This window comes from Nyctibius grandis, chromosome 2 (genome assembly GCF_013368605.1).
Source record: "Nyctibius grandis isolate bNycGra1 chromosome 2, bNycGra1.pri, whole genome shotgun sequence".
NCBI classification, from domain to species: domain Eukaryota; kingdom Metazoa; phylum Chordata; class Aves; order Nyctibiiformes; family Nyctibiidae; genus Nyctibius; species Nyctibius grandis.
In genome coordinates, this window is record NC_090659.1 from 38,252,796 (window position 1) to 38,266,247 (window position 13,452).

General features: G+C 43.1%; 1 protein-coding gene across 6 annotated transcripts in view; it reads right to left on the reverse strand.

Annotated features, from left to right (window-relative positions):
* Window positions 1-238: 238 nt before the first annotated feature.
* REPS2 (RALBP1 associated Eps domain containing 2) overlaps window positions 239-13,452 on the reverse strand; it is a 103,174-nt gene continuing 89,960 nt past the window's right edge. For 3 of the 6 annotated variants that reach the window (XM_068425282.1, XM_068425279.1, XM_068425278.1), the window contains exons 15-17: window positions 9,088-9,171; window positions 6,078-6,223; window positions 4,500-5,048 (exon numbers count right to left, since the gene is read on the reverse strand). In XM_068425282.1, the coding sequence (XP_068281383.1) occupies window positions 4,835-5,048; window positions 6,078-6,223; window positions 9,088-9,171 (444 nt within the window). In that variant the 3' untranslated portion in view covers window positions 4,500-4,834. Of the gene's footprint in view, window positions 2,128-3,901; window positions 4,008-4,499; window positions 5,049-6,077; window positions 6,224-9,087; window positions 9,172-13,452 lie in introns of those variants that run through there. The other 3 variants (XM_068425284.1, XM_068425280.1, XM_068425281.1) reach the window with 2 other exon arrangements.

The following is a 13,452-nucleotide window of genomic DNA, read 5'->3' on the forward strand; positions in this document are numbered from 1 at the left end:
AAACCAAAGAGTGAGCACTTAACGTCATTAAAATCTCAGGAATGACTCAGTGTTATGAACATATGAAATAAATGATGATAATTGCTGAACAGTACCACTACCAGCAAGAGGGCAGTGGCCATTTTGCAGCTTCACGGAAAAGTCTGCAGTTCTTGCATTTAGCCACTGACCAGGAACGGCTGTCTGATCCCAGCTACGCAACAGCCGCACAAAAGAAGTCCCAAATCCAGAGAAACAGTTGTTGCTTGTTGACATAGTGATGTTTAATTGGATCGAAACTGATGCATTACAAAAACAGATTTTCAGTAACAATTCTGCAAATGCTTATTTTCACCTTCAGACTTCTGGATCCATGTCCCACATCCATATCCCTTTCAGCAAAAGTAGGCTGTTTTCTCATCACTTCAAACATTCCCATGGACGTCTTTCTTATCTCTCAACAAAACGTCTGGCTGCTCTGGTGTCCTCTGATACCCGACCGCAGCCATTCCATGATACACCCTGAAGGGAGGCTACCCAGCTGCTTCAAACCTGCTTCTCCTTCCTCTCAGCCCTAGGGCCATCCTATAGCTACAGGGAGAAAGCATCACACCAACTAGAGTAAAAAACTGCTGCACACCGTTTCTGCAAGGCAAACACGTACACTTAAATTAGGTCAGTGAAGAACAGGATATAAAACACGTGCAGCGTCACAGTTAAGACGGATAACAGGTAAGTGACATTCCCTTGCAGTAAAGCACACATCGTATCCATGGAGGGAGCGGGGCTGACATTGTTACGTGTCTGAAGTCGCCCAATACAAAAGTATTGGCCCAAGAAATAAACCAACATTAGTTAGTCAGCTCCCACTGTGAGAACTGAGACTGAAACCAATGACCACTGCACCCATGGAAAAAATTCCCACAGAATTCAGTTGGCCTGGATCACACCCAGGTAAAAACTTAATCTTTGCTTCTTCATTTAGAAAATAGATGGGCATTAGCAGCTTCATCCTATCTGTAGCATCTCCAGCAAGGTGCAAAGGACCTTAATGAAAGCCTGTTGTAGAGGGCAATTATTTCCATCACACATTTTATAACCTCATATATAGCACTTCTGCTATCTTTCTTCTTTTGGAAATACAGTTCTTGTACACATCCTTAAAACAAATCAGCAGCTATTAAGACAACAAAGCAGACTAATACAAATGTACATAAAATAGCTTTTATAAAAATGCCCAGAATGCATTTTTAACCTCTTGTTAGAAATACACTGTTGATTAAAAAAAAAAGAAGAAAAAAAGCTATAAACCAGTGATCTCAAACATGCTAAAAATATGCAGAGACACTGACAGTTGCAAGCAAGTGATCAAACACGGGTGACAGGAAACAGTTACAGCTCAAAAACAGGTATTTTTTTTGTAATTTCCAAAATAATTAGATTTTAGTATTTTTTACTGTTCTCTCATATGATTTGAACTTCTAAAATACAAGTTCTCTAACATTAAAATACATTCATGATTGCATAATAAACAGTGCTAAGAAAATAATTATCTGACATGTGATTGGGGATAAAGACTCTGTATGTCTAGTGAGTTTTATTCCTGTAGTACAGTAAACCCACAGGTATTCCACCATGGTACAATCCTACAGGAATCAGTAACATCCAGAAGCCCATCTCAGAGTATGAGTTTTAAGTTCAAGCAAGAATACAGGAATGCTGTACCTCTTAATGATCGGGGCAGGAGGTGCTGCCAGAACGCATATAAATCAGGAATTCTTTGCATAAATAAAATACTCTCAGGTTATTCATTACAGTGATAAACTGCCTTTACACATTAGGCTGGGAAGAGGGAGGAAAGAAGGCGAAGTTTCCTGCACTCAGAAATATCCAGCAGTCAGATGTTTTTATTCTGTACCTTCTTCCCTTGCAAAGCCAAACGCGTGCAGGAAGGTGGAGACCTGACAAGCTGGTCCTCCCCACCACCACCACCTTCTGCCCAGCCGCGCTGCGCTCCTCTCCTTGCAAGGCTGTCTGGATGCGTGCTCCGCTCTTGCCACTGCACGGCGGTGCGGGAGGTCATAAGACGGTGACGGGACGTAGCTGCTCCAGCTGCGTTTCCAAGGCAATTCGTTCCTTGTGAACCTCCTGCAGGAGGGAGAGAGATGTGCTGTAACTTTTGGGATGCTCGCACACACCACCCCGCTACGGTGAAGAGCAGCCAGGCAAACCGCTGGCATTAACTGGAGGCTTGGGGCTCTGCTGTTTAAGCAACTCTCCTTGCGGTCTCGAAACACCGCACCAATGCCACACAACCACCCTGCACAGCCATCTACTGCCTCCTCCTTACAGTGAGGCAATACGGAGGCTCAATCACTTGCTCAGGCTGTCATTGAGAGGAGCAGTCATCCACTGGCCAGTGGAACAGCTTGGGATGCAGCAATGCTGGCCACAATTGGCCATTTTTACCAAAGAAAATCATGTTATTTTGAAATCATGTTTCCCTCAAAACTGCTCTGTTTTTTTTTTTTAGAATTTTTGGTTCACACAACCAACCTCTTTCTTTCTGGAAATGAATTGGCCTTTCTAAGACAACACAGGCTTTGCGATCTATCTCTTTGGCAGCTGCATCAGGAAAATCATCAGCCTCGGTCAGAAACTAACTGTGAAGGCTTTGGGGATTAGCGATTTTGCGAAAGCCTCTCCTGGTCTCGAGGCTGCCCCTGTGCTGAGGGGTACCCGGCTCTCCCTGACCTCCCATCAAAGGGCTTCCTGGCCAGTGTGGGTGCTGGGCTGACCTGTGACGCCTCCAGGCTTTGGTACCCCATTTGGGCAGGCTCACAGCCCCAGCCCGGGAGTGCACCTGAACGCTCCCCATGCCTTGGTACAAGCTGTGCCTGAGGGGTACCCTCTGGACCCCATAAAAACATCAAGGCCCTGCTCCATCAGAAAGCTGCCAGGTAGCAATATGACTTGAAGGACAAGTTCAGTTTTCTGCTCTTGTGTGAACTCAGGCAACTCCCTCTGTCTTTATGTGATTCCTTCACCGTACCGTAAAATACAGGTAACAGCACTGGCCTGTTTCGTGAAGGTTGGGGAGTTTAAGTATACTGAAGATAGTGCATGGAAGCAGGTAAGACCTGAGCCAAGGAATGATAGCAATGTGCTGTCATTAAAAGCTTTCATCTCCACGCTTATTTCAGTTGCTGTCCTGTATTTTGCTATCATTTCAGTACAGAGCATCCACCTTGCATTTCTCTTGGGAGATCCTTGAAAATCAGTTAAGAAATTACGTTAAAGCAAAGTTGAACATGGAATCAAACTTTCATCTTGACTGAAGAAAAAGTGTAACTGGGGGTTCACCTCCCTTTCCAGACAAGGGTATTCACAATATGCAAGGAAGAAAAAGCTGTAGCAGATGAAAAACTAAAGCCTGTACTACCTTCGGACTGAGAAAACAGAAAAACCAGGACTGATATTTGTAAGAAAACAGTCCCCCGAGAACATGCTAAAGGCAAGTCAGCAGATATTAAAAATGAGTGTTAGATGTTCACATAAAGCATGGTTTAGCCAGTCGATGCAGAGCAAATGCCTGACTCCAGGAGACAGTTATGTAGCACAACTGATCACAAGACAAGAAAGCTACAACCGAGTTGCTCTTCTGCACTGGGTGACACCATCACATTACCCAAACTTTTCAAAAAGACAAAGTTCATCCTTTAGACTTACTCTAATTGCCAGTGGAGCTGTAGGCCCACAGGTTGTAACTTTTCCCAGAAAGCCTCATCCTACCCACACATACAGTACAGTTATTCCCTTCCAGAAAGCAGGAAATAACACAGTAGGTTTCATCTGAGAAGATGAACAAGATTCTGTGAGGGAGGTGACATGTAACTGATCCGATTTTCAATGCATTCCTTACCTTCAGCTGCTGCTGGAGCTCACTGTTCAACCTGGCGAGCACAGCATTGGCTTCTTTGTTTTTTCGTATAGCGGTCTGAATAGCCCTTTTCTGCTTGGAAGACTGTCTGCCAGACAGATAAATACAAAACATTTCAATTAAGAGTCTCAACAGTGGCTGATGCCAGAAGACCAGCCATCCATTTTGCGTGTTTGTACTCTATACACACTGGACTACACTTCAAAGACAAGGTACAAACTACACATTTAAGAGAAGAAAAATGTAGCACTGAAATGAGATGGCTGAATCAGGCAGACTATTTGAAAGTAAAACAGTCACACTACTTAACCTGAATGACAGAAACATTTTAGGCTGTCTCAATTATTTCAAAATCACTGCACTCTGATTCAGTTTAAGAATAATCCCTGCCTAGCTGTGCTTATTGCAGCATCTTTGCTTTAGCAGTCACTTGTAGAGTTTAAAGATTCAGGAGTGGTTAACAGAAAATACAAAAATCATTCTCTGCAGAAAGAAAGGACATCTGCATGAAACCAGTGTCTCAGATTTTTTGGGGCACTGCTCATTCTGATGTTTCTTTACTTTAAAAATTAATGTCTTTCATTCAAAGCAGTCATTTCCACTAAAACCATCTGATGTCACAAACAGGAACAGGTAGATGGCTTATGGACTTTCCTCCTCTCTTTTGCTGCTTAAATAAAAGATTTCTCTCCTGTTATTATTATTACTCTATAGCCCGTGGTAACTGATTCGGAGGAAATTAGTTAGGCAGACAGGTACAAAAAGAGACAGCTCTGTACATAGGGGCCAACCTAATCCAAGAAACAGAGGTAGCAACAGGAAAAAGGAAAGAAAATACAGAAAATACTGTCTGAACATCCAAGCCCTTTTCCAAACAGATTATTTTAAAGTTTTACATGAGGCATCAAGAGCTCTTTAATGAAAAATTTGATCTAAAACAGACGCCCTACTTAAATAAGGTCCATAGTGGTACACGGTCCCCATTAGCTCTTTTCTCATAACAGAGCTGACGGCACTGATCTTTGCCACAGGATCTGTTTCGCAGCACAGGCAGGTCTTTGTGCTGTTATCTTCCAGTGAACTGTCAGTTTTCTCCTTCACTATTTTGCTTCCAACTACTCTCCATAGGCTATAAAGTAATAATGATAGGAAAAAATAAAAAACAGGGCAATACACCTCCACGGTCATTTAAACATTTTAGGAAAGATATAGACAAGACAGGATTAAGTTGAGATGCTAACAAATGCTGTTATCTTTCTATGGAATATGCACTCCCAAAGCACAAAGTAGTGCTTTAAGGGCATCCTAGGAGTCTTATTACTTATGCTAATCTCCCATTAGGCAGCACAGATTCAGTCTACTGATAAACAGTTTGCCAAGAACCGCTCAACTGATTTGGGCAGCTTGGTTTTGTTTCAGACTGAATCAGAAGTCTTTGCAAGGCTTCGGGTGAAGGTGGGCTATAATGTTTGCACACTGTTTCAGTTGAGGGGTATGTAGACACCCAATAGGGCTTCAAGTGCCTTCACTTAGCATTCATACAGCCCCTTCTCCACTGCTATTAAATAAATATATAGTGAAATCTCTACCAGTCTTTGTTGCTGACAGCTTCAACAGCTATATTTATGAGACCAAACAACACGTGCTGGGGTTTGGCAATTATCGGATTATCACAATTGGTCTACGGCTCAGCTCCTACCAGTGGCGAGCTCATTTCCAACATGCCTTGTGATGAAGAAATATCACAAGGATATGACCAACATCAAGCATTTCATGACTCAACTTCCTCAGCATTTATCTGGTTGTATCTGTCCAAATGAATGAGCAAAATCTCAGAAGATACGTGTAAGGCAAAAACACACACCCACACTGCTAAAAGGAGTTGTGTTAGAGATGCTGTTTGAACAGCTAGGCTTGCTCTTCAGACACAGATACAGAGGTAGGACACCTCTGAAGAGGCTATCAATCAAATATTATCAACTTATACAGTCAATAAAGACTTAGTCTGCATTTGAGAAAACAGATGCAGATTTCAGAGACCTGTATCTTGTGAAGCATTCCCAAAACCAGAACTATTAAGCACAAAATTATGCAAAGAGCAAACCCTGCCACATCAGATCTCATGGTGCAGTTTGGCGTGCTTGGTACAGGTTTTTACTTTTGGACTGGGAGGTGAGGCTTGACGGCTGGCAGGGAAGAAGTCACATTTATAGTGGGAGAAAGCTCGGGGGTCTCCAGCCCCTGCGTCTCTGTCCGGAGCTTCCTGCGGGCAGGTTTGGAGGGCGGCTGAGCGAGAACAACCTCCTGCAAGGGACAAGCACAGCAACATTAAGTCAGGCCATGTGTCTCCCATCATCAGGCTGGGGAATACTTGTGACACATAAATTGCTGAAAGCTGGCCTAAGATTTCATAATTTAAAGAGGTCAGAGCTTAATTCAAATTTGGTAATAGCCTCTCAGGTTTCTGACTTTGAAAACAGGAACAATAACTCCTGCAACCCCTTAATGAATGAAATGATTATACTGGTGTTTTGTCTTCATCTGGATGACAGGCTCTTCAGAACTGGATTGTATAGTTCTGTGTGCATTTAAGGGAGGCCGAGGGAGGGGTATAAATACAAATACTAGCCCCCAGCTGACCCAAAAGCATTAGAACCAAAACGAGATTTATTTTTAATTACGCTTGGTTGGTAAAAAATCAATAATCAATCACTTGCGTCCCAACTTACTACCTCACCCATCTGGCATGGAGTCTCTCCCTTCTCCTCCCCTCCTCTCTTACATGAAGCAACACTGAAAATAGCTTATAAAGACACATGTATAAAATTATCCATGCAAAATTAAGATGTTGGAAGTGTAGAAGGACAGTTACTTCTCTTGATAAGGTACATCGGAGAGATAAGTCTGGTTTGTAGGTAAAACAAAAAGTCTTGGATTTTTATGCCTTTAATGGTTAAGTGTTTTCATTATTTTAAATTAAGACATCCTTTCTTTTGCAATGAGAAGTAGTTTTGATGACTTAAAGCTGTTTTAAATTTGAAACATAAATATATCCTTTTCAGTGATTTTATTATTAGATCTGTTTTACAAGGCATATAAGTATTACTGCCCCATTTCATGAATAAGAGAGCTAAGACTCAAAAAGATGAAATACTTGACAAAAGTTATACATTTAGTGTCACAGTCAAGACCAGAGACCAACTTTTATTATCACTTGCACAGTGCACATTTTACTGGGCCAGCCAATTTTCCTTTACTATGTTTTGGCCAAATATTAATAAAATAAGAAAAAAAATAAATGAGGAAGCATTTAATGACCCAACAATCACAAGAAAAAAAACCAAAAACCACTGTAGTAAGCAGCCTGACTAAGCAGAAGAGACTACTATGAGTGAGACAGAATGAAACCAACATTAAGACCATCAATAACAATTATTAGAGGAATTAGAATTTTAAGGAAACAAGGGGGTTCAACACTAAAAAAGAGTTCTGCCACTACCGAAAAAAAAATCTAAAAATATTATGAGATCTTTTGATCAGGATGTCAGCACATCAGCACTGCACAGATCTCAGATAATACTGTGCTCTGAAATCCTATGCATACATGCAGATCCCTGCAAACACACCACGTATGCCACGTGAGGAACTTGCGTATGCCTTCTACCACTATAAACTGGTGGGATGCCAAATGCATAGTCCCAGCCTACCTTGTACAGCCAAAACCCTACCAAATCCACAGGTTAAATCCCTCTTCCATTTCAAACACAATACTGGAAGAAATGATCCACTACCTAAAAGCAGAGCCCTCCGCAGGGGCTCTTTGGCTGGCTGCTGTTGTACCAGGCCTTGGAAGGTGGGTCAGCACTGCACCAACAACCCGCTTCCCATGCCCCATGGCCTGGGCTTCTCTGTATTTTAGGGAGCCAGATGGGACGAGGGCAAGTGCAAAGTAGGAGGACCACAAGGATTTAATTTCTCGAGCGGGGCTGCACAGCACAGCAAGGAAGAAGCAGGGCTAGGCTAGTAATAGCATGCGGTGAGCACAAGCAGGGCGAGGATGCTGCCCTGAAAGCCCTATGGCATATAGGAAATGACACCAGACATGACACCCAACGACAGAAGGGGCAACAGGCACAAAATGAAACATGGGAAGTTCCATCTGAATATGGAGGAAAAACTTTACTTTGAGGGTGACAGAGCACTGGAACAGGCTGCCCAGGGAGGCTGTGGAGTCTCCTTCTCTAGAGATGTTCAAAACCTACCTGGACATGACACCTGCTCTAGGTGATCCTGCTTTGGCAGGGGGTTGGACTAGATGATCTCCAGAGGTCCCTTCCAACCCTAGCTATTCTGTGATTCTGGTCTGTGCCTGCCATTAGGGTAAGAAGTGTGATGATGCTTCCTGGGCAAGGAACGCACTAGGTACAGAACCTGCCAACAGTTCTTGGCTGGGCTGAGCAAAGGTCTTGTAGGTGCTCCCTGGCTGCAGGAGGGGCTGGAGCAGGGAGTATCTGCATTTACCCCCTATCAAAAACCTCTTCTGGGCTGGTGGAAGGAGGTGGTGGGAGTGTGACCAGGAGTGGGGAAAAGCTCACAGACATTGCTAAGGCCACTCCATCCCTAAGCAAGGCCCTGTGAAGAGTGCCATTGCAATTTCAGTGTTTACTTTATACAAATGATATGTTCATGCAAAAACATATTAGCAACTACACATCTTGAGCAAATCTCTTCCAATCTATGTACATTTAGAAGCAGATTCTGATCTCTAATAAACAGGTGTGTTTACATCAAAACCCAATCCTTAATAACTGGAAGCAAGAAGTGTGTCACAATTTGGAAAAATTACAGTGAGACAGGGGTCAAGTACAATCAAACTCCTTTTTGCCTCCCCTAAGGCTCCACAAGCCCCTATTGATTTGAAACAAATGGCAAGCTGCCTCTCTTAAAGCACGTGCATCAATGTGTATGTACTAAGAGCTTTCTTAATGATTTATCTGAGCTGATGTCACACGCGATCCCAGTTCTCTCTAGCATCTTGACCTCCAGAGACGGTAAATGTGTAAAAACATAACCCTAACCCTCCATTTAATTGCTTTAAAACTTGGAACGACCACATTTGTTGATGAAGGCAAATCACTCCACAATGGTACAACATGTGCAGGTCTCACCTTTTTTGCTGAACTGTTTTCTTCTGCCTGCGATGGGGGTCTATTCATCTGAGGATGTAATTCAACCTCAGATACTTGCTCCGTCTGCAACAACAAATCAGTCATTGCTACACCCAGAAAACGACTAGCAGTCACATACAATAAAGTCAATGAAAGGAAATGTTATACACAAAAGAAAAGTTACTTTAACAATTCAACAGTAGGGGAAATGGAGATCTAGGGTGACAGCTGAATGGATGACATATGTCTTTTGCAGATTTTTAACGAAACCGTTTTCTTGCATTTTATTGTGCTAGGAAAATAAGACAAAAGTTTTTCTGTGAAGCGTTAGGAACCATGTCTCTGAATGTAAATGACCTAGTACCCACAATTTCTTCTAGAGTTACCTCTATGGCCTACACACTCAGAGAAAGACTACAGGGGGTGGATAAAAGCTAGAAAGATCTTGGCTGCGCCCTGTCACCTTATCATCTCCTGAAACTGACGAAAATTCATCAGAGTAAGCCTCTGTCTTTGAAGTTTGCAAGGCTGGAGTGAGAAAGTATGAATTGTATCAAAAATTCCAGCAAAGTTACTAAAAACACAGTCATAAAAGAAGCCAAATAAATCTTCCCTCCTCCCTTCTCATGTCTCAAACAGAAACCGAGCTGAATACTCACCACACAGGTCTACACTTCAGCAAAACAAAACACCCTCCCTCCAGCATATCTGACCAAGCAGAAAGTTAAAACAAAGGGTTAATCCCTTCCCTCGCCCCTCCTGAAATCTCCCAGCATCTTTCCAGTTGCTTCCAGTTCCAGGGCACAGCACATCAGCTGGGCAAGGGCAGTAGGGTTTGGAGCTGCCTGTCCCCGGGCACGCTGCAGCAAACACGGTATAAACACGGCACGGCTGTTTTGTGTCCAGGAGGTATGGTCTGGCTCTCTGAGACCGGGAAGGCAGGCAGGAGCAGGAGGCTGAGGGCACTTGGCACTGGCAGGCGGCCTCTTTTCCCTTTCCCTACTTCTTCCAAGTCGGAGCCACGCTGGCAACAGCCACCAGGCAGGAGAGGCAACCCGCCATCCTGCTCTCTCCTCAAAAAAGGCTCGTTTCTACACAGGTGAAAGCTTGTGTTTAAAACCAAGTTCAAGGCAAACTTCAAACTTTAAAGGGGTCAGGATTTTAGCCATAAAAATAATAACAACTTATCACACACTGAAGAACCTAATTCACTGTTGCCGACAGGTTTCTGCATAGGCCCATCAAGCTCTGTACCAGTCACAAGTTTCCCAGTACTTAACCGTAAGTTAAACAAAAGTGACAGAAAGCCCAGAATTTGGTATATTTAAAAAAGGACTTTCACTTACATTTCTTCCATAACACACACAATGACAGTTGTACAGAAAGCTGCAGGGGAAAAGCAGTTCTGCCATGCATGTTACTGCTGTTCTCCAACTGTACGGTGTTGAGCACATGCACAGAGGAGGGAGATTTGGAATCTTTTTAAAAATGCATGTGAAATTCCTCAGGAGAGGAGGAAAAGCTGTTTTGGCTGCCAAGATTTCTCTTCCCTTCTCTTCTAAAAGTGTGCTACAACTGTAGTGTTATCTGATGGTTAAAAAAGCCACAATCAACCAAAAAAAAAATCAAACACAAACCCACCTTCTAATTTTCCAGGGTTATTTGAATATTAATATATTAAATATTTGGATTTTAATAACTACTGGATACTAACATTTTAATTCTGGAAAGCTTTTCATGGGTTGCAGTGCTTCATCTACAACTGTACACCTCCGGTACAAATAGGAGAGTGAAATGGAAAAAGAAATCTATTTTTCTGTCTACAAATTCAAAGACCTTTAAAAGTCTATTTGATAACAGAGCATTTCTTTATCAGCAAGTTGAATAGCCCATAACCTCCCTGATTTCTACAACCACTTTTTTATATATTTGAAAGAAGTGCAAGGCTCTAAGCACTGGTAACAGTAGCCTGGCAAGGTCCACAAGTCTTTCATGAATGATTTGTGGATAGTGAAGCTCAAATATCCAACAGAACCATATGACAAATCTGGGCCCAAACTGCATCTCTTTGACAAATCATTAATTTAGGGACAGAAAGAGTAAATAGAGTCTTTCAGAGCGCCACATAATATGTGTATTATAAACTACAGCTTTGCTGCAGAACACAGAGCAATGACAGAGGTATATGAGAGCCAGCTCTTAACGACCTTTCTTGGACAGGGAGCACTAGATACCCCCCTAACCTGGCCAGGCAGGCAGTTTCTGGTGCTCACACCCTTTTTGGAGTCTATGTTACACTTTGTATCAAAAGCAAGAATATGGTAACTTATTCCACAGAATGAAAAAGAAAGGAGACCAACCCCATCTTATTCACATACAGATAAAATGCAGCTTATCGAGAACCCATATGTTCAAACAGTGTAGAAGTAACTGAACAGACTGGTACTCCACAATGTCAATTGCAAATAAGCAGGAAAATTGAAATCACAGTAAGATGAAGGACCTGGAGGGGGAAAAAAAAAGAAAAAAAGAAAAAAAAATCCCAAACTTTTGCAGAAACACCCTTTTTTTGTTTTCTTTTGTTTTGTTAATGGTCTCATTGCAGGAGAATACTGTTTTAAACTGAAGGGAACTGAAAAGGGAAAAGAAAGAGTAAACTTTGTGTTCTGGTAGAAGCAAATATAAATTGGAGTGCTGATGCCAAAAAGGGTAAGATTTCAAAATTTCCACCAGTTTGATATCACAGTTCCTACTGATGTGAGATACATTTTTCACCAGCTGAGTGCTGTGATGTGGCTGTCAGCCGTACAGCTGTGGCAACCGCTGACTGAGACTGGGCCACTGGCCTGGCCACTCCTCCCTGCTGCCAGGACATGAGGGTGGTAAAGCTCAGCAGCCAGCTGGGCAGGGGCTGGCTGGAGCAGGCAGGTGGTAAAAATAAATAAATGGTTATATTTGACTGGGGGGGGGGGGAAAAAACCAGTTGTGGTGGTGCAGCTCATGCATGATGAATAAAACCAAGTGACTGCCATGTCCCTAAAGTGCCACCTAGTGGCATGTGGGACAGGCCATTTCAGAGTGCTTTGCTTAGAGGACAGTACCCCAGGAGAGCTGTCTGCATTATTCGGAGCCCACAGATCCAGCCTGCCCCACAGGGAGGGCAGCCAGCGGCGCTGGGCACCGAGAGCCTCGGCTCTTTGGAGCATCTCCTTTCCCTCTCCTGCAGGAGCCAGGTCTATGCATCAGTGATCTGCCAGCAAAGTTACAAGTTGTCCTCTACAAAACATCTCCATTCCTCAGAGCGATGTGCCTCTGACACAAGTGCCCAAGCGTAAAAAAATCGGTATGCTGCTGCAGGGGATTTTGTTCAGGGACTGACAGCATTTAACCCAGGCAAAAATCTTTTGTTTAACTCCAACGTGCAACGATGCAAAGAAGGTTTGCTGATTCAGCTCACCCAACTAAGTCCTCTAGGCAAGGCCTGAGAGGCTTTACAAATATGTTTGCAAAAGCTAGTGTCTCCTCACACCGGCCCCACATGGATTTTAAAGGAAAAATAACTCCTGCTTTTTCTTTTGGCAGAAGGATTCTTCAGATTTCCTTCCCTTCACTAATTTGGATGTGGGGTGAAAGCTAGTCCTTGTAGCCTTCAGGTCATGGGCAGAGTGAGACTGGCTCCAGGATATTCCAGTCCAAGCTCCTATACTGGAGTGTAAGGAAAAGGTGATCCATCAGGAGCAGCTGAGTTGGGTTCCCTTTAGTTCTTCATTGGTTTTATACCTTGCTTAGTACAGTCTTCGGGCAACTCCTTTCTCATTCAGAAACACAGCAATAAACTGCCTCCCTCCATCACAGCAATAAATGTCTTAAAGTTTTCCCACATTTTGGAAACCTCTCACCATTATGTTAGGGTTTAAAATTCTTCACCGCTGTTTTATAAAACTGAGAGACTATACATTATGCAATATGGTCTTCCAAAGGAAAATTCAGTTACAGTAGTGTAAAAGTGCTTAAAAGTGCACCCCATTCACGTCCACAGAATGGAGTAAGCCACTGACACAGGAAGTGCTGCTGTGCTGGTATGGCTGGGTCCATGTCCAGGGTTATAGTAGTCAGGCAAAGAAAATCCTGCTCGTGTGCGCTACCAGCAACACCAAAGAGAGTCTGCAGACCAGGCCTGGAAGTATCTTGATTTGGGGAAGAAGAGCAAGTGACCACAGAAAAGAGCAAGACAGTGTCCTATTCCAAATCCCCTGAAGAGCTTCTCTATGCAAAGACCAAAGTCCGGTTATTAACAGGCAGCCACTCCTTCTTCCCCAGCGCAGTCTTGTGTTTTCTAGGAATAGCCATACTCTCCTCATTCTT